Source organism: Centropristis striata, chromosome 23 (assembly GCF_030273125.1).
Source record: "Centropristis striata isolate RG_2023a ecotype Rhode Island chromosome 23, C.striata_1.0, whole genome shotgun sequence".
NCBI classification, from domain to species: Eukaryota; Metazoa; Chordata; class Actinopteri; order Perciformes; family Serranidae; genus Centropristis; species Centropristis striata.
Genome location: NC_081539.1, coordinates 18440787 through 18462044, shown reverse-complemented (window position 1 = coordinate 18462044; position 21258 = coordinate 18440787). Strand labels below are relative to the sequence as shown.

The 21258-nt window shown below is 40.5% G+C and overlaps 1 protein-coding gene across 5 annotated transcripts in view; it reads left to right on the top strand.

The window, feature by feature from the left end:
* The window catches only part of stau2 (staufen double-stranded RNA binding protein 2), a 103738-nt gene that overhangs the window by 30356 nt on the left and 52124 nt on the right, over positions 1-21258 (top strand). For all 5 annotated transcript variants that reach the window (XM_059326808.1, XM_059326807.1, XM_059326809.1 and 2 more), the window contains 4 exons: positions 5898-6110; positions 6973-7110; positions 13020-13148; positions 16314-16371. In XM_059326808.1, the coding sequence (XP_059182791.1) occupies positions 5898-6110; positions 6973-7110; positions 13020-13148; positions 16314-16371 (538 nt within the window). The remainder of the gene's footprint in view (positions 1-5897; positions 6111-6972; positions 7111-13019; positions 13149-16313; positions 16372-21258) is intronic.

Sequence of the window (21258 nt, the reverse complement as noted above, 5' to 3'; positions counted from 1 at the left end):
GCTTGGACTCCGAGTCACACACCTGCAGCCGACTGTAACAGCTGTGTTACTCTGACATTTCCTGACTGGAACGATAAACCTTATCAATCAATCACTGTTATCTGCTGAACCAAGTCCTGTAAAACCTTGACAGCAGTGACAGCCCTAGATTTCTTCAAATTTAAGCATTTATTTGGCGGAGGTGAACAGCTGGAGGAAATTCTAAAGTATGTGAGATATTAAAACCCCAGTGGTTTGCTGACAAACGTCTTTGAGATTTTTCTTTTCCCGTCAGGACATTTTTGGTCAGTATAACACCCAGCATGCAGTGACCATTAGAGGAAATTAATCTTAGCCACCTCTGCACCGACTCACTTGTTCAGCCAGAAAATATTCTTATTCACATCTGCGTCTCAGAAAGTTTTTTGTAGCAAGGTTGCTGACCTTGATAAACTCAGCTGGGAGCTGCTGCCACAATCCCCCACTGGCACCGCCTCGCTCAATGATTTACTTTTGCCGAGTCGTTAAAGCAACTGTCCCCAATTTATCTAACTCCACAAGAGTCTGGCGTGTCCTTACATGACCTGCAAGGTCTGTTCTCTTTGGCTTTCGCCGTATCTCAGCTGACTCATCCAATATTCACTCCCTGGTCGGCCTCTCTTCTTCTACTGCACTCTGCAAGGTGCCAAAAACAAGGGAGGCTCAGTTTACTCTGTGTGCCCCCTCCCTTCCTCCATAGAATCCCTGCCTTCCACCTCTCCTACCATCATTCCCAAAAATCACACAGAGGGTGTTTGCATGTTGAGGCTTTGGGGGATAGGCGGATGGGGGTGAGAGGAAAGGGAGAGACAGGGATGGAAGGAAGGGAGGGAGACTCTCCTCAATCTGTTGGCTTTGCTTGCTAATAGGAGTTTACACAACATTGGAAAAATTATCTGGAAAGCTGTCCAATCCTCCCTTTCACACCCTCTTTGTTCGAAACACATTTGCTCATCAGAGCATGACATGGCTATCCTTCCTGGAACTACTATTAATAATTCTAGCCAGCTATATCTGGATTGATGTGATTCATTATCTGTCATGTCTTTGTCACTGTCAGCAATTACGCCACTTTCATTTTCAGTCCCTCCAAATTGGAAGCTGACAGCGGCGTTTTTTTAAAAACAGATCACAGCCACATTCCTCCGAACAGTCTCTGTTCTGCTCTCTGTCAGTCTGGAGACTGTTCATTACTGCCGTCTGATGAGCAGTAAATCAGTAACTTTTCTCCACGCTGTCTTCATTTTAACCATCTGACCATATCTGCGTCAACAGCTATTCTTCGCCTGTTTCACAAGTGGTGATTTGTGTGCCCGCAGCGTCGACAGTTTAGCTTGGATCGTTCAGCCTTCTCTGAGCTGTAAATACATGGTATTGAGTAGAAAGGAAAGTAGAACTGGAAACAAGTCAGGCCATCAATTTTGCTTCCCTAAGTGTTGTCTTCTTTAATTTTATTTCTAGTTTTGTTCTTCATTTGTGCACATCAGTCACGCCACATTTGGTTTTCTGTGACCTGTCAAACTAAACTGTATGAAGGCCAGGCTGCATCAAGGCAATTATCCTCTCCCTCTCCTGGCATAACGTACCTTTTTCTTCCCCTCACACCACTGATGGGTCTCCAGCAGATTCACTTTCATCCTCAATCAGCGTGTTGCATGCATACACAAGATCAAGTGTAAATTACACGTCCCTATGGGTCTTTTCTTGCCTATTGGGTCCATTACATTATAACTCATTAGACAAAGTTTGGCCTCATCTCCTACCCTGCCATGTCAAATCCCCTTTACCGTGTCCTCTTTGATGCACTGAGAAGAAGTGGTACACTCTCACACCCCCAGTCACACGCATAGTTACACATTGATGCATCCTACACAAAACTGTAACGGTCATCTCTCATGTGAACGCCTTTCACAGCAGCCATGTTTTCACATCATCTCATCCCTGCCCTTATTGGGGCATGAAATTACCCGTGAGTCACTGCTAGCGAGTGTCTGCTTTCCCATCCCTCTGCAACGATGAGGGTCGCCGCCACCCTGAGAGCCAGTTGGCTCATTTAATCCCCCCATCAGGCAATATCAAACAGATGTCAGCATCAAAGAGGAACCAATCTATAAATCACAGCTTGTGTGTTGGATCGGAGGCTCCCTTTTCCAAGGAGGACACAAGAGAAGAGGGTACGGGCCAAGAACCACCCATCTTACAAGAAGCAGCTTCCCTCAGGGCTTGTCCATCCACGGCTCGTCACAAAAGAGCCTTTCTTCCCTCTACCAGTCCCCACCATTGTCCTACCCTGCTCCCATAGCCTCCTCTTCCAGAGTACCTGAGGTCTCGCATGCACGGATCCTCAGACTGCTCAGGGTATTGATGTCTCTGTGAGAAGCCGAAGAGAAGGCCTCCCATGTTAGAGAAAAGAAGAGATGGAGCGACAAGAAGAGAAGGGGATTGAAGAAAAAAAAAATCAACATTGAATTACCAAGTGTTTCCTGTGTACAACCTGATCCTTGTGATAAGGTTGTAGACGGGGGTGTTTGTGTGTTTGTTTGCATGTATGTGTGTGCGGGTGTGCGTGTAAATGAATGGAAGTGCTGAAATCCCATCGGTGTGGCGCAGATCCCGTGTCGTCTGCCAGGAGACTGACTGCAGCTCGTCTGTCGCCATCCTGGGCCAATAGTGTGTGACGTGTGCACACATACACGAGAGCACTCTCATGCTCTTTGTCGACTCTACCATGTTCATATACATGCTGTGTACTTCCTGTTAATAACTGCATGTTTCTACTTAAGACAGCACAAGTGAGTCTAATCAGTCTAATCACTTTTTCTGCCATATTCTTGCCAGTGTACAACTTTAAAGGCGCAAAATCAAAGAAAATAATTTCTTATAGTAGATGTACTGCATTTATTATAAACTCCTGAAGACCCAGCTCTTCAGAGAGCATCTTCTCTCCTAGCACCAAACGTCAATACTACTCCTTAAAGAATTGTCACTAGCACTCATTGCTGCACTAATCAAACCTTGATTCTTCCCCTTTTTTCCTGTAAGTCGCTTTGGATAAAAGCGTCCGCTAAATGTAAGTGTTATATAGATCACCTTTCTAAATTACTAGACAACTAGTTTTATGATTTTCCTCTTATTCATCCATCTACACACACATTCACTCAACATTTGTGGCAGAGCTGCCATGTAAGGCGCCTGCCTGCCCATTGGGAACAATTTGGGTTCAGACTCTCACTCAAGGACATTTCAGATTCATTCTAAGCTCCTTAGAATAAAAAGCCACAAACGTCAAAGCTGATTATGTGAATGTTTCAATGGTTTATTTAGGTTTTAACTAAATAATCATATATCCAATCAATAAAATACAGGTTTTATACTGTAATCTAAATGCAGCACAACTAAGTGGCACATTTTTTTAAAGGAATAGTTGGATGTGTTGGAAAGTTTTGCTTACAGAGTTGGTGGAGAGGATCGATGCAACACGTTTGTACAGTCAAATTTGATGCTGTAGCCAGCAGACGATTAGCTTAGCACAAAGACTGTAAATGGGGGGAAGAGGCTAGCCTATCATTGTCCAAAGATACAACTTGGATTCCAAAAAATAACCAGGGACATTCTCTTAAAATGTAAATAAAACTGATAATTTGCTAATCCTTTGTGACATAAATACAATTGAAAACTGTTCAAAGACAGTATATTTGACATCCAATCTGATAAACTTGTGTTTTTGTGAGTATAAACTCCATATTAGATGTTTTATGTACATTTTATACAAGGTCCAAACAGTTTTGGAATTGGGGGGTGGGGATAACAAAACTCACCTACCAGCACTTTTAAATGTCACTTATTAACCTGTTACATATTGTCTGTTAAATCTGTACAGAATTCACTCTAAAAGTCAACTCATCAAATTATTTCTTGGCTGGGTCCAGTTACTTTCTGAAGTCTCTGCTGGTTGCCTAACAAACAATAACTGATATGTTACAAAGGATCTTGGCTAGAAACAAACCCAGAACATTGTCTTATCCGCTTACCCTCCAGCATGCAGATGTGTTTACTTAAACTGAATAGTTACATGTGTTCAGAAGAGCCTGTGATGGACAAGGAGCAGACAGAGCTTGAGCTAGTGATTGAGTGCAGCCACAGTATCGAGGACAGCGTCCTGTCCAGCACATCCCATCATTCCCTACAGCAGCGCTTTCTGCCTGCTGGTCCTGAACCAAACCCCAATTACATCCACACTCTAGTTCTATAAAAACTCAAATTGGTCTTATCCAAGTGACATAATCCCGGCTGACCAAGGCAAGTGACGTGCAGTGTCATCATCAGTATCACAGAGTGAGTTCAGAAGTTGGATGTGTCCATTCCCATTAAATGTTACAGCGTACAAGAAGCTGACATGTTATATTTCCTTTTGCTGGTGATGAGCAAGACCAGAGCAGATCCCCTGGGTGAGAGTGAGTTTGGCTGTTAGATTGGACAGCTAGTGCTCCAAGGCTGCCCTACAGCACACATCCTCACTGTATCGTTAAAGTCATTGTGCAGGAATGCTGACAGGCTAACAGGTACTATGACAGCCAACACGGGGCCAGTGTCAGCCTTGTTAACACAAATGTCTTGCACTTACTTGGGTGAGGAAACCTAAATATACGCTCATTTTTTGGCCTGCATTTAAAAAAGTTACAATGGTATTTTACAGCAAATAAACTACTTTAACTACTATATGTACATGATATGCTTCTGTGGTAATGGTCTGAGTATTTTGTCTGTGCTATTAGTGTTAAATTTTGTCAATTTCTGAACATTTTAATAGTTAATCGGGCTTTACCTTGCTTTGGCTGCTTTTAATGCACCTGACTCGCATTGGCATTGTATTCTATTAAATAAATAAAGCAGCAAGTTTGGGTCAGTATAGTTCTATAGTAGAGAAGAAAAGGTATACACACATTATCCTTTGTTCTCCTCAAGGTCTGGTATTAGTCTGTGTTGATGTGTGAAGTATTTGAGGAATGCTCGAGATTCCGCTTATCAGTTTAATCAGTTTTATCGGTCATTGGGTTCAAATTAACTGTTTCTAGATTGCATCTGATTGCTACAATTTGTGCTGTCTGCACCACAAATTGAGCTCAAATAAAGGAGAGCGGGATAGAGGGAGCGGGGGGGAGTGAAGGGTAGCAGGTTTTGTCCAGAGAAACATTCACACACAGCAGCTACAGCTACAGGGAGAGAGAGGGAGAAAGTCAGTGAGCTATGAATCGAGAAGGCGTCCACATTAGCCGAACATGTCCTGTTGGACTTGGTAAGTGTGTGAAACTTAATTCTTCCTCCACAGTGTGTTTTCCTAAATAAGGTTGGGGAGAACCCCACCTGCTACACACACACACACACACACACACACACACACACACACACACTGTTCTCGGACTTCACAGGAAGTAGATGTGATTGCAGAAGCATGACCTAACGCCAGCCGGTGTTTGTTTTAGGTCTCCCAGGTGACCAGAGGCTAGAGGAAGGAAACTGAGCCCCCATCACTAGAGACTGTCATCTAGGAACATGTTCCTCTTCGTGTGTGTGTGTGTGTGTGTGTGTGTGTGTGTGTGTGTGTGTGTGTGTGTGTGTGTGTGTGTGTGTGTGTTGTATATGGGTGGGTAGCACTGTGACCAGCAAGAACAGATGTTTTGGACCACCTGGTGTAGCTGCTTGCAGAGCGCGCTGCACACACTCCCTCACACATATCATGCACAACAAAAACACCCATATTCATTCAGTTTTTTCTGTCTTTTTGTACTTTATCCTAAATCTGTTTTCCATCAAACATCTTGTGACAAACCTTAACTTGAAGTTTTGTTCATGTTGATTTTCACCTGTTTCCTCCCCAGGTGTTGAAGGAGAGTGGCCCCCCGCACATGAAAAGCTTCCTGACCCGTGTCAGCGTCGGTGAGTTCTCTGCCGAGGGCGAGGGCAACAGCAAGAAGCTGTCCAAGAAGCGTGCTGCTCTGTCCATCCTGCAGGACCTGAAGAAGCTGCCCTTCATCCCCATCGTGGAGAAACCCAAGACGCACTACAAGAAACGTACCAAGACCATCCTCAAGGTACTGCAGCCGGGGCCTTGGTGAACTGACACGCTGTGTTTGTATTTCGCCCTGTGAATTTTAATAGTCTCATTATGCAGAACAGTTTTTTATGTACTCAAGGTTGTTGTTTTTTTTGCAAGGAACAGTCAACTCTGAAGTGTTGCTACTTATCAGTCATAAAACATTTAACCCTTAATAGGGCACTCATTGAAATACTTGTAAATTCCAAATTTCAACCCAAGAGAATATTGGAGGATATTCCATACTGCCAGAATGTGTAAAAAAAAAACGTACGGACCAGGGGGAGGAGGGTAATATTTTGAGAAAAGAGTTTATGAGTTTAAAGTGGTGAATCTGCGAGAAAAAAGTTGCTTTTTTTTCCATTCTTTTCTACAACATTTTTCATGCAGATTTGCCACTTTAAATCTCTTAAATCTGCAACATTTTTTCTTGTAGATTTGCCAATTTAATCTAGTAAATTTGCAACTTTTTTCTCAAAATATTTTTTTATTTATTACTCATTTATTACTCATTATAGATATCCGCTGAAGATACCAAATATAGTTCTTCGCCTGATAAAGGGTTAAACATGGTAGAATTGTTCTTTGTCTCTATTGAACTGAAAAAACGTGTGAAATCTGATATTGTGAGATTTTTTTCCTGCTAATTTCCTGTCTTATTCTACATGTCTTTATATCTTTTGCATCTATCCATCGCAGATGACTGTGATCTCATTTCCGTTCACTTATATACAGTTCTGGCGTATATTACAAAATAATACACATACACCCCTTCTATAATATCAGTTAAGCTCAGTCGACTGCGATAATACGATAAATGAAAGTAATAACTGGAATTGATCATTGTATTCCCCCCTCAGACGGGACCAGACTACGGCCAGGGCATGAACCCGATCAGCCGTCTGGCTCAGATCCAGCAGGCCAAGAAGGAGAAGGAGCCAGAGTACCTGCTGCTCTCTGAAAGGGGGATGCCCCGACGCCGGGAGTTCATCATGCAGGTAAACAATGGTTTTGTTTCATATAACTTTAAATTAAATTTAGCAGACGATTTTATCTAAAGCATCTTACAATGAGTACATTAAACACGTGGTTACAACCCCAAAAAATGCATCAAGTACATCAACTTAATCAAATATCCTTTTCTACTTCAAGTGCTCTATTTGGCAGCTATTTTAGATTATTATTATTGTGATTATAATAATAATAATAATTATTATTATTATTTAGTCACATTTAAGACATTTTTATTCTTCCTAGTTTTAGTCGATAAATAATCATACATTTCAGTTGACTTTGTCATTATTTTTCATCAAAAAGTTTTTCTTTATCTTTTTTGTGATCAATATTTAATTTTAGTCCTGTGATAATTTCCATTTTTAGTCATCAGATTATATTGAACAATTCAGTCAAACTAGTCGAACTAAAACCAGTAAAAACAATTTACTTTATCATCTGATGAAAAACACAGGTTGAAGGAAGAAAGCAGACTTGTAGTTCCTCTGAGCCCTCCTGACTGTGTTCATTAGTGATGTGCAGCCACGAACAGCAAATTTTATGCATATAGTAGCACAACTGTCAGGACTGACAACTGAGACAGGGACAAAGGTGGACTGAGCACGGCGGCACTGGCAGTGTGGTTTGTGCGTTTTAGAGAGAGTGACGGAGGGGGAATGAAAGTTGAAGGTGACAAAAATAAAGAGAGCTTTTAGTGAAGCTATTATTTTTCAAACTTCATTTTAGTTTCGTCTTTTTTGTCATAACATGTTGATATAGTTACAGTTTGTGTTATATGTTGTAATGACGCCACAGCCACCTTCATCGTCTCATCATCCTTATATATTATATTTATTATTTAATATTTATTGATGTCAAGGGGGAGTTCCTTCCACCATTGTGCAGCCAGGGAAGCAAACAGGTGTGACTTTGTAGAGTGGTTGCCAGGACCCCTTTCATACTGAAAATGAAGCCTTCTTCATTTTCTCATCTTTGTCACATTTAAAAAAAAAAAAATTATGCTGCTACAAGATGCCAGTTACCGTACAGCGGTACAGGTTTTAGATAATGCATTCAAATCTAAATGAAGTGGGTTTCAGATAGAGAACAGATGGGGTTATGTATGCACAGGAAGAAAAGGAGCTTAACTATCACCTGCTGAATCCTGAAGATAACTCTGTAATGGATGATAAAGGTTGAGTTTATGAGTTGGTGAATGAGGAATATGTTTGAGAATAGGCTCTGTAAACTTGTTGTTGATGCTCCTGAACATCATAGCATATATCCAAGTATACACTGAGTGCATTCATCACGAGGGGAAACACTGGCAGAACAACAACAAACCCTCTCTGTCTGGCCAAAGGAAGCCAGCAGCAGCATCACATAACCTCTTTACACTAGAACACGAGTTTCTTGTTTTTCTCACGGGACTACGCTCTGGTTTCCTATTTCTGTCATGTGTGTAGTCCCAGCAAGACGCTGAATACAATCAACATGCATGTTGAAGGACAAGGCTTGAGGCCATTTAGGCTTAACAACATAATGATGCACCGGCCCTTCGTCCAGCTTCCAAGACAAATTAATTTCATGCCTGGACATAGTATTGTTTTATTAAATTCCAAAAGTGTGACCCGTCCTTTCTGTTTTCCCTTTTACAGTATGTTGTCTCCTTTTCTTCAACATTTTTGTAATGACTATTCTATTATGAGCTGTACAGTGGACAATGACAGCATTGTTTTCAACATACAAATGTAACAAAGATCATCAGCAGCCGAGCCATCAGTGTCACTGAGTATTAACCCTCTAAAGCCTAAAACATGCTGTCAGGTTTGATATGAATGTTTATTTAAAAATAAAACAATCGATTTCATTGATTTTCCAACTCTTTAATTCTCCCTGAACTAATTATGTTTGAAGTTTTTATTAGTTTTATTTCAGTCTATGTAGCACTTTGAGATTCTAAAGTGCAATACAAATAAAATATATTATTATTATTAAGAACAGGTCCATCAGAAAAACTAACCAGAGCCAAGCTTAAAATTGTGATATTTCATCAAAATAAATAATTTGCAATAACCAGATCCTGTGATAAAAAAAAATCTGCACTGAATAAATTGAATGACTTGGCTGAGAACATCAGTCATGACAAATTCAGTGGAAATCACTGACTGAACTGCAGGCTGTTTACACAGAGCAGAGAGGAGAGGTCAAGGGAGGTTGTAAAACTGTAAATAGTTGAATATGTATAGCATTTGGAGCTTCCTTTTTTCAATGTTGTGTTAACACTTGTGGGCACTTACTTGTATGTTGTACATATATATTGCATTTTTTCCCAATATTTGTTAATATTGCTTATTTAGAAATTAAGATTTATGTCATTACCACTGTGTTAAAATGTAGAAAAGAAGAAAGTTGTTCCTATTTCTTGCCATGATTTTGCTGTTTCCACAGATCTGCAGAACTTATATACTGCAGTGCAAAACAAGGCCACAGTGAATAAAATGTGACGGGAGCAAAAAATGCCCTGAAACTGCTCAAGGTTCAGCGAGTTGTTTCTATTAAAGGACCAAAAGAAATGTTATATGAAGTTCAGTATTGATGCTCAGTGTCCAAGCAACACAGATTCTAAGATTAGATTGCTGCTCCCAGGTTAACCCCGTTGGTAAGGCCATCATATGAAAGCTTGACCAGTTAACATGTAGCTTACGATTTATAATTTAATAGAAAACTCTCTTTTGTACCTCCTTGTATTCCCTTTACTCCCCTTTTCTCTTTTGTTTGATATTCATTATTTTTACAGCATGCGTATAAAGCTCAGAACAGATAAGCATCCGATTTTACAGCCTTGTTTTCCTCGAAGGAGCAGCCAACTTCTCTAAACTATTAAATTGAAATTTCAAGCTGTTGTTGCTAATAAACAAAGCACATAGGCTGTCTTCTGTACTACAGAAAGTTATTATTAGTATGTGGTCTGTTTATTAAGGAGCCAGTACTCATTAACAGAATTAAATTTCACGGTCTTGTTGCAGCAACAACCTTAAACCCTTAACTAAGTTATGCATGATTTGCTTTTTATCATTAATCCAGTAAACAGAGCAGTGGCTTTGCTTAGAGAAGATACAACAGTTATTCAGGGTTTCTTGAGACCATGCATGAAAAGCCACATCGTTACTTAATAGGTCTGCCTAGTTTTTAATAGAAACTGCCATTACCTGTCTATTTTAGCAGTGAGACACTCATATGCATAGGAACAAAATGTAGAAAATGATTATGAAAAACTCCTACATACATTGCATCACTCAAAAAAATGTGAACATGTAATTCAGATTTTCTATTTAATTTGATTTAATTTATTTAATAAGCTGCTCCCCGGCTTACTGTGAACAGTGTTACTGCTTCTGCAAAACTGTAACTGGAAAGTTATAAACTTACAGTAATCAGGTTGTGTTATACGTGAACAGTTAATGAATTGAATCAGTCAGGATTGCAAGCGAATTGATGAACTATTGTCTTTGTCAGCAGGGATGGCAGAAAGAGAATAACTGTTGCACTATTTACTATTTTGATTTGAAGTGGTGATTTTAAGATTTGGATTTGGTTGGGGAACTCCCTCTGTGATTGGATCTCACTTCCCTGCTCTATATGCAAATAAACACATGGTTAATACATCAGACTTTGCAATGTAAGATTACAGGAATTTCTGTAGTAATATCCTACATATTTGTGTATTCAAGTACATTTTGAACCTAAAAATATATGGTTATTGTGTAACGGCTGTCCCTGGGAATCTTCATAGATTCTAGGATGAGAGCAGGAGGGTTGGAAGTGCCGGACCTGGGTGGACTACCAGAAGAAATATACAGAGACATCAACTGTATGATAATACCATCCAAAACACAAGATTCACTCTTGGTGTTCTCTGTGACTTCAGAAATACATTCAAAATACAAAGAGCTACCGCAGCCCAACCTAGTGGAAAAGTCACGATACGCCACTGAAGAGAAATTTAAAACCGCCAAAGATGTTTGCACATTTTCTATGGGCTCTTGGAAGTTTTCAGATGTTGTGGACAAAGCCAACGAATAAGTTTGTACTTCAACGAATGCAGAGGACGTCATTTGAGTAGGCGAACCAGGACACACTGTTAAAATACTGTGGACAAATGTGGCCAAGTCCGTCTCTGATAAGTAGTCTGAGCATTTACATTTACATTTAGTCATTTAGCAGACGCTTTTATCCAAAGTGACTTACAGAAAAGGGAAACAATCAAGGTATAGTGCAATAAGAGGCGTAAGTGCAGCAATAAGTTGTAGTGACGATTTTTTAAGGAGTAGAATTGCCGTTTGGTGCTAGGAGAGAAGGTGCTCTCTGAAGAGCTGGGTCTTCAGGAGTTTTTTAAAGGTAGAGAGGGACGCCCCTGCACTGGTAGAAACTGGTAGTGCGTTCCACCACGGGGAACAACAAACTTTTGTTTGGATTACTTTGAATGAACGGGTGGCAGAGCCAGGCGTCATTCGTTGGAAGATTGCAATGCTCGTGAGGTAGCATATGCCTGTATCAGGGCGTTCAAGTAGGTGGGTGCAGTACCGGGGACAACTTTGTAGGCGAGCATTAGAAATTTGTATTTGATGCGGGCTGCAACAGGTAGCCAGTGGAGCTCAATGAGCAGCTGTGTGACATGTGACCTTTTTGGCTGATTGTAAACCAGACGTGCCCCCTCGTTCTGGATCATCTGAGCAATCAAGCTTGTTGTGGTGCGTTCACACCGGTACTACAGCTGTCTTCTTTTGATCCGATCACCCAGGATGCATGTTAATCCTAGCTCTGAACAGGACAGTTGTATTCTCTCCTAGCTGTTTTGTTTTTTTTGTCCTATGGTTGTTGTTGCTAGCCGTCTGTTCGGTGCATGTGAGAAACAACTAGCAAAACAGCCGTAGTCCGTTTTAATTTATGCACAACATTTTAACTGCAGCTCCCTTTGTCTCGCTCTTCCTGTTCGTCTTTCTGTGTCTGTCTCTCTCAGTCAAACTCTCACTCTTTGTCTCTCTTTTCCGTAATCCTCTTCTTTCATAAGAAGAACAGAGCTTCTCTTAGCATCAGGCAGTAATTCAGCCTCAAACCTATTCTCCATGCCTCTTTGATACACACATTAGGGCCCTGTGAGTGTGTGCGTGTTCCCTTTGTGCAGTCCACTCACTCTTCTAAAATTTCCACATTGTTTCCTTTGGTAAGCAGCAGGGCTCAAATGAGTCTCTGTTTTCTCATCTTTTTTTTTTTAACTGAACCCATCACTCGTTACAGAAAAGGGCTCCAGCTTGTGTCACACGCCTTTTGAGTGGGTGATCATCTTTTAGAATTTGATAAAAGAGCAATTGTGTTTATTTTAGCAATTTGGTAATTTATTGAGGCCTTCCTCCTCATTGTATGTGGTGGCCTACTTGATGCATTCAGACGAGCACTTAGTGAGCATGTCAGACCACTTTGAGTAAGTGCACTGAGGCCTGGCTGTTCACAGGCTTTGGCTCCCAGAATGTTATTTGTACAGTGTAATTGTCTGTTTGCATAACATAACGACGTCTGATATTCTCTTGGAAATTTCTCTGCTTACATTCTATGTGGACAGATTTAATGTTTTGGGATCACCGAAAAACAAACACTTCACTCGGAGCATTTTTGTGTGATGTAAATCGCACGGCTGACTCGGCCCAGCGAGCGAAGCAAATTGTTCTGGGCTAAAAGTGAATGAAAGTATTAGAGGGAGAGGAGAGAAAGCACATTTATATTGTTTTTTTTTTTTACCAAATCATGAAGTGATTCTTTATCACAGGATGAATCTGCGCAGCCATAATATTTAACAGTGAATCCAAAATATTGCCATTCTGGGTGTCTTTATCTTATGTGCAATTCTTTGCAGGTGAAGGTGAATAACGAGGTTGCGACAGGAACAGGACCCAACAAGAAGGTGGCCAAGCGGAACGCAGCCGAGGCGATGCTCCTGCAGCTGGGATACAAGGCCTCCACAGTCCCTCAGACCCCCACTGAGGTACAAACTCTACTTTACTTCGCTTGCTCACACCAACTTGTATATTTATAGCCGGTTTATAAACATGTCTCCCACTCTGTTCATTTATTTTAGTGCCTGATTACTGTAAGTGTAGACAGTTTTTCACAAGTTTCAAACAATTTGTATATACAGTATGTTGTCAGTGCTGACATGAGCATAGGACTGCTGCTTACAGTTGTTTAATTTCTTCTTCTTCTTTTTTGCACTTTTTCATACATTTTTCATTTTTAACAGAGTAGAACATGCCCTGTCCTGGGACCTCCATAAAAAAACAAATAAATCAAGAAATATAAAGAAAGAAAGAAAAAAACAGATATTTACAAATGCGCTTTTTTTCCAGTTCCAGTATATTCAAGGTTGAAAGACTCTATGATGACAGAGCGATGAATATCACAAAACAACAAACATTTGTAACTTCCATGAAAGGAAAGATTTAAATATTATACATGATGAAAAGCATTAAAGCTGGAGTGTGGGACTTTTGCATAGAAATTAGCATCTGTTCCATTCAAGCCCTTATAACGTTCAAAAAAAGCACATAAAAGTTTTTAGGCTCGCTGGATGAGGTGATTTTTGTCTTTTTAAAAAAAAAGTTAATAGGCTAAATAGGAGATGGAAATACAAATCAAAAAGAAGAAGAAGCTATTTCGGCTCTTGGGTGGGTAGCCAAAGTTGTCTGATCAGCATCCTCTTTTTTTGTTGTTGTTTTTTCTCTTTTGTGCAATCTCTATAATCCCTCCAGCAACACATTACACCGCAAAAAATGTCTCTTCAAATTCTAATGTTTTGTGATCAGTCTCACTGCCAGGGAGGGGAAACGAAAGTTCCTTCATCAAGCTTAAATCAGAAAAAATCCCACTCATATACAATATCAATAAATCCATCAATAATTCATATGATGAACCAGTTTGTATGGAGTCTTTAGGTAATATTATTTGAGCACCACCACAAGTGTTTTAAGTGCCCCAACAAATCCAGAAAAACACACACACACTGAAATGTGTATGGGACGTCTTGGCATTGGTATTCAAGGCCCGTTAACAGTCGGGCTGCAGGGACGGTGATGTTGATTGGTGGGTATCTACACAGCTGTATGCTAAAGGACTACTTCAAGGAATTCTTTGCGCTACTCCTATTTCGTCTACTCGTTATCTCATCTGCAGAGCACTCTGCAGAATTAAAAAAAATCCTGATACTCAGTCAATTCTCAGATTTTATCACGAGTCTCAGTGCAGCTGACATGGTCAACCTATTATGTAACCTGCTCAGCTCCCCTGAACCGAACGTGTTTTGCAAGCAACCATTGATCACCATCATCTTTATTCACCTCGTTGGTTTTTAAGCTCAAGGGAGCAGATTAAGATAGAGTTGATGTTACATAACCGAACTCTCTGTAAATATTCATCGTTCCCTCGACAGCTCATTAGTTAGATATGTGCTGCTGCGTATATCTTATGCAGACAGCCATACATACCATATAGCTAAAGGATGACACTTGCTCTTATCAGTGTCTGTGAAGCTGACTTGTTTTCTCCAAAGAAAACACAACCGAGTTTGCAGTCAATATTCCCCTTTTGCCTTCCTACTCATACTAAACAGTATATCATTTTTCAGTGATCTCTTTTATGTAATGACTGCTTACAAATTTTTGAAACTTTATCACTGGGAAAGTATTGAACCCTCTACACACTGAAGATGCTCCACTTGCATGTGCAAGAAAATATCAAATGTTGCACACAAGATTTGCATCTGTTTGCATCATTGCATTGTTTTATCTGTTAACACCATATCGGTGCATATGAGACAACATATAAGTTGATATCGAAAGATATTGATATGTCTGTTATCGGCCGCTATCGGATAAATCGTTCAGGCTCTAGTTTAAATTACCTGCTCTGTTTGTTTTGGAGAGGGGGGATCTCTTAGGTCAATTTGATGTCAGAGAAACATGAGCAGCAGCTCAGTCAGCTGCCCCTCTACCGACGTGCCAAACTGCATTGGAGAAACACAGATTTTTAAGGTGAAACTGCTTTATTAAGTGTTTTTCCTGGTTTTAACCACCTAGTTCATTTGTTTTGGAGAGGAGGAGACTTTTGTGGATAATTCAGCTCACACTAAAAAAAACAAAAACCCTGTCTGGTGAACACTGAAGGAACCCTAGCCTGGAAAAACTGATTGCAATGACGGCGTTGCTCCATCTTTTGCTGTTGATGTGATTGAGAGATCCCTTACAAAAATTACATATGGCACGTTTAAGAATAGTAATAATATTATTCAAAATTAACACTTTTACAGATGTGCTGGTGTGTGTCCGTACCAAAACTGTTTCGTGTGCCTTTCTTTTTTTGCTGCAGTATTAAATTGGATATTGAGTATCGTTTTTTGAATACTAGTTGTATGGATGTTCTCTCACTGTTTAAGCTTATTCTGAGTTTCACTTCTGGTTACACTCAAGGCAGAATATTTAGACAGAATTGAGTTAGTGGCTGATACATGACTATTTATTGTCCCGACAACTCTGAAAACAAGAATCTGGTGGACAGCCGTCTTCTTATTAGATCCTCAGACAACCCCAGGCTCTATGGAATGATTAAACCGTGTTTGCCAAGCTCCTGTTTTGCAGAAAAGGTTGTCTCTCTTTTAGATCTCTCTCTTCCTGTCTCTCCGTCCTCCCCTGCCTCCCTTTCTTTTGGGAGCTCTGTTGCTCTACATTCCCACCGTGGGATTGTGGGTGATCTGTGCAAAAGTGTGAAGAGACTTGGGGGGAGGTATTAAATGGGGGGTTGCATTTGTTTACAGCCGTGTCATCTCCTCAGCTGTCACACACATCAGAAATTATTTGTTTTTCTGTTTCACACACGTGTGTTTGTGGCTGTGTGTTAGTGCAGGCAGAGGTGCATACCACAGCAGTAACACACTGAAAAAGAGCCTTTTTTTGTAACTTACTAAACACTGACAACCCCCTAATTAAGTAGCTGGCGTAGACAGACACTAGGCTCCTTAAGCATCCCCTCCTGTGAGCGCTCGTCTCTTTGTGGCCCAAACAGTAGGAAGGAACTCGTCTGACATGCGTGAAGAAGCTGTCTGTTCAAGAATCTACATCTCTCTTACCTCCCCTTTTCTCTCCTCTCTGCATCACTACAGATGGACAACAAAGGCTGGAACGGACAAAAGGCGTCATTTACCGAAGCGACGAGTAACAGTGAGTATCCGCACGTCTCCCTGTGTCTCTATCCATTTCCTTCTCCTCCTCCTCTCCGGCTCTGCATCTCTCCCTCCATCCCGCAGGTGGTTTTAGCCGCCGAGATGGCCCTGCGTTTAATCTCTGTGACTGGTCAATGGGCTTCTGACTGTCAGCTTAATCGGCCGTGCGTCCTCGTGGGGAGCCTGCGAATTCAGGCTCATTCACACAGGCTTACAGGGCCGGCACACTGAGGCCCTCCGGGGAGTCCCCCCACTGCCTTCCTGTGCAAAAAAACGTAGCCTTTCACTCAGGATTAACACACAAGAAGCACACTGGAGCACAGATGCACACACACACACACAGACCCATAATCCTACACACAGAGACACAACAGTGAGGCAGGATATATGATAATATGATATGAGGATATATATGATGCAAGATATATCTCACTTAGCTGTGTGTCTCTTACAAATACCAGCTGTAGACAAAATAGACTTCATGAAAAAGCAGTAGAACGTCTCATCTTTCCAAACAATGCTACAAAGGAAGCTCATATTAAACCATTACTGATGTAGAAGTTTTGATTAGGTTGTCACTGCTATTCATCTTTGGCCATGCAGGTTATAGTTCTTTTTACATGTGAATTATTTAAAAGTGTGTCCAAGTTGGTCAGTTAGTTGGTCAACCAGTTTGGTACAGACTTAAATATTTTGTCAATTTTTGGTTGGATTGTCATGGAATTTTGTATAGCCATTCATGGTCTCCAGAGGATGAACCATAATCATTTTGGCGATCCCAACGTTCCTCAAGCGCCACCATTAGGGTTGACTATTTTGTGTTTTAGTGAAACGTCTCGTCAAAGCTATTTGATGGATTTTCATTCGATTTGATACAGATATTCACGTCCCCCTGAGGGTGAACTTAATATCACTGGTAATCAATTGGCTTTTTGTCTAGCTCTACCATCAGGTCCAAATTCCAATTTGTCCAATGCTTTGGTTTATAACCATATAAGTGTAAAGCTAATAACATTCCAATTGTCTTAAACTGTCCTTTGTGCTCCATGTTAACGAGCTTATCCAAGATGGTAAGCATGGTTGACATTGTATCTGCATATAAATGCAAAATCTATACTCACCGGCCACCTTATTTGCGTACATATTATAGTGGTGGTGTGGTCCTCTCCTGCTGTAGTCCACTTCTGCAAGGTCTTCTGCAGACCTTGGTTGCAATTATTTGAGTTTCTGTTGCCTTTCTATCATCTTGAACCAGTCTGGCCATTATCCTCTGACCTCTGGCATCAACAAGGCATTTTGGCTCACTGGATATTTTCACTATTTCCTATGGTTGTGTGTAAAAACCCCAGTAGATCAGCAGTTTCTGAAATACTCCAGACCAGCCCGTCTGGCACCAACAACCATGCCACATTCAAGTCACTTCTTCAGCAGCTCGTCTCGAACATATCTACATGCCTCAATACATTGAGTTGCTGCCATGTGTTTGGCTGATTAGATATTTGTGTTAACAGTTAAACAGTTGTAGGACAGCTATTGGAAGCCTTCTGGTTTCCAGTTGTAGTCCATGTGTATCCCAGTAGCATTGACACATTGCAAAAGGCTTTGGTTGAATACAGTCTGTGTTGAGAGTAAAACCATTGGGGTGAGTGCATTGGCCGAAATGCAATTGTGGAACCCATCAGCTATCCACTTTTCATGTCTCCAATTGCTAATTGGACTGTAAACAATAACTGGTGCGTGGAAGAGAAAGGCCTGGCCCAGATGTCCACTGGTAACACCTAGACCCTAAAAATAATGACTAAATCCTTGCCAGGCCGACAGCTGGTTGGTTCTGAAATGCATTATACCTGCTGAAAATCAGCATGTTAGCATGTAGCTCAAAGCACTCAGAGCAACTCCATAGAGCTGCTAGAATGGCTGTCTACTGTCTCAAGGTGTATTGGAAATCAGTCAATTTTATGACGGGTATAGTGCTGCTATATCACATCAGATTTCCCCTCTCTGCAATAAGCTGACCATAACATGTTTGTTTAACTGAATGTAAACATGCAGCTAAGACTGTGTACATCTGTCTCTGTCAACAATGAAACCACACATGAAACAAAATCCTCCACTTGTGGACATTTTTAACTGAAGACAAATACAAAATAGTTCCATGTCAGGATTTATGTATAACTTTACATGGGAATGAAATGGCCTTAAATGACATTTCATTTCAAGGACCCTTTGCTGAAAAGCATAGGGATGCAGTTTTGTAGGAAACAGCTGGTGTCTATCAGCTGTATCTGCTTAGTTGGCTGCCTGTAATCAAAATAAAAACAATGAAAAAGCCCTTTTCTCACCAAACACTATTTCAAGACTTCACATTCTATTTACAGTTGTTTTCCCGTTCTGTAAAGTCTGGCAGCAATACTATTTTTTCATTTATTCCACATGGTAGCAGTAAATTAGTATTTATTACAGGTGTTTAGGTAAAGAATTCATTGTCATGGTGTTGCTTAAGCAGATAAACGTGTTTCGTAATATCTGAGCTCAATTTGTTGTGATGTCCCAGTGAGATAAAAGGACGCTCTGCAAGCAGTTTGGTCCTGGATGCCAGCAAAGCAAATGTCAGCAGCTTGAAAAAGAGCAGTTAAGGGGACAAATGAACAGTGTGTGAGATGTGGAGCAGCAGAGTGGAAAACAAACAGATAGCCTTATTGGATTTGAATGTGCTGTCGTCACTCCGGTCTAATGGAGGCTTTTGGCAGCGCTGCAGTGCTCTGACATTGGGGTATCCAGATTCAGTCTAGAGAGGAAAGTGAATGTGATATTTCAGCTTTTTCATGTTGAAAAGTACAAAGCAGATTGGTAGGACTCTTGTTTGCCCAATGCTGGTACGGACTCCATATACACAATCCAGATGAGAACTAAGGCCCTGCCACAACTTTTATAGCACTCATATGTGTGATTTAGTCCAATTCTCTGAAAGATATATCATCTAAATTATGTTTATAGATAAATGGTTGTTCTCTTGGATAAACTATTTTGGTGGTTGTGGTTTCTATGGTAGCCCAAGCTCCAGGCATTGCCCAATACCTCCAGAGCAGAGCCCCGTGGGAAACAAAGTCTTCCTTATTTGGTGATTATTCCTATTGTTGGCTTGGAGCGTGTCTTTGGTCCCGTGCCATTCCCACTCATAGTTTATCTCACACTCAGCATGAGGCGTAACTATCTGCTAATTACCTCTTTAAAGTTGCCCAAACCGCACAACACTCACACGACGCTAATGTCTGAATAATGTTTATTGCATAAACACCATTTACAACTCATTCAAACAGACGCAGCTGGTCTCAGTTTTCTGTGTGTCTGTGATTGCTGAATGGAAGATGTTTCTGGTTTGTCCGTTGTTTTTGATTGACTACGCAGTTTATTGAATAGAAGTGGGAATAACTAAATCACTTTGCAGAATTGCAGTGTACTCAGTAAAAACAAACTCTGGCATCGGAACGATTGTAACATTTTTTATATGATAAACAGTGATAATGTGTTATTTGTGCTCGAGTGTGTTTTTTTAGAGAAAAGAAATAGCAGAGAATTGTTTGTCAGCTCTTTACAAACTTTACAAGTGTTTAAATTACAGGAGCTGTTTCACAGCTAGGCTCCTTTTCGCCATTAAATTGAATTTTACTAGAATTTTAAGGTTCCAGTTAAAACAGAGGACAAGCTTGTTTTTGCTGACCTCCAGTGGTTTATATTCTCACCTTGCTTCAGTGGTGTAAAGTGTAATCCAGGACGTGTCAGTACACTGTGACATCACTAAATCTGGTGGTCACAGATTTAGTAGGGCGCAATTCTGACTTACCCATCTGACTTTTTCAGTCCAAAAACCTATACTTGGGCTTTGATTGGATACCACTGTTTCATTAATAATCGGTATGCCTCACTGTGTGGAAGTGAGATCCTGGGATCATTATTTCATGTGTAAGGCAACATCAAATCCAATCAAATCAAAATTACTTTATTTATCCCCAAGGGGAAATTCAGTTAGTCTGTTAGCTCTTCTGTAAATTATTGAAGAAGAATTAGACAGCCTGATGGCTGTAGGAGCGAAGGATCTTGACTTGAACATTGCTGTCCTAAAAAATTAACAAATAAATAGAATGTTTAAAATGACTGAGTTGTTGTCTATTCGAGTAAATGCTGCAGTTGGTTAACTCGCATAAAAAACCTTAAATATAAAATCTTAAAATAAAATAGATCTTTTAGGATCTTTTTTTAGGATTACAGTATATAATGCAGGTTCAAATCCAGCCTGTGGCTCTCCTATGTGGAGTTTGCATGTTCTCCCACAGTCCAAAAACATGCAGCTTAGGTTTAATCGGTGACTCTAAATTGCCCGTAGGAGTGAATGAGAGCGTGATTGGTTGTCTGTCTCTGTGTGTCTGACCTGTGATAGTCTCAGAATCACTTTATTTGTCCCTTGAAGGGAGATTTGTTTTGCAGCAGGACACATAAGACAAGGTACACAACAATACAAGACAAGGTACACAACGATAACATAACATAATAAGACCCAATAAATATCTAATAAAACACAGTTCAAAGAAACGCCATACGCATATAAAATCACTGACACATGTTCGTTGCAGAGCTGATACCCCTAAATGGAGAGTTACTACCTAGTATAGATAAAAAGTGCAATGTGCAGAGTGCAAGAAACAGACTTGTGAAGATGAGCAATTTGAGGGCTACTTTCTATTAGTTAAATAAATGGCAGTTGGTATAAATGAGACCTGGAGTCTTTTAGTCCTCCACCTCGAGGCCCTGAGACGACGGCCTGAGGGCAAGAGCTCAAATTCATTCTGAAGAGGATGATCAGGACAATCCATAATGGCGTTAGCCT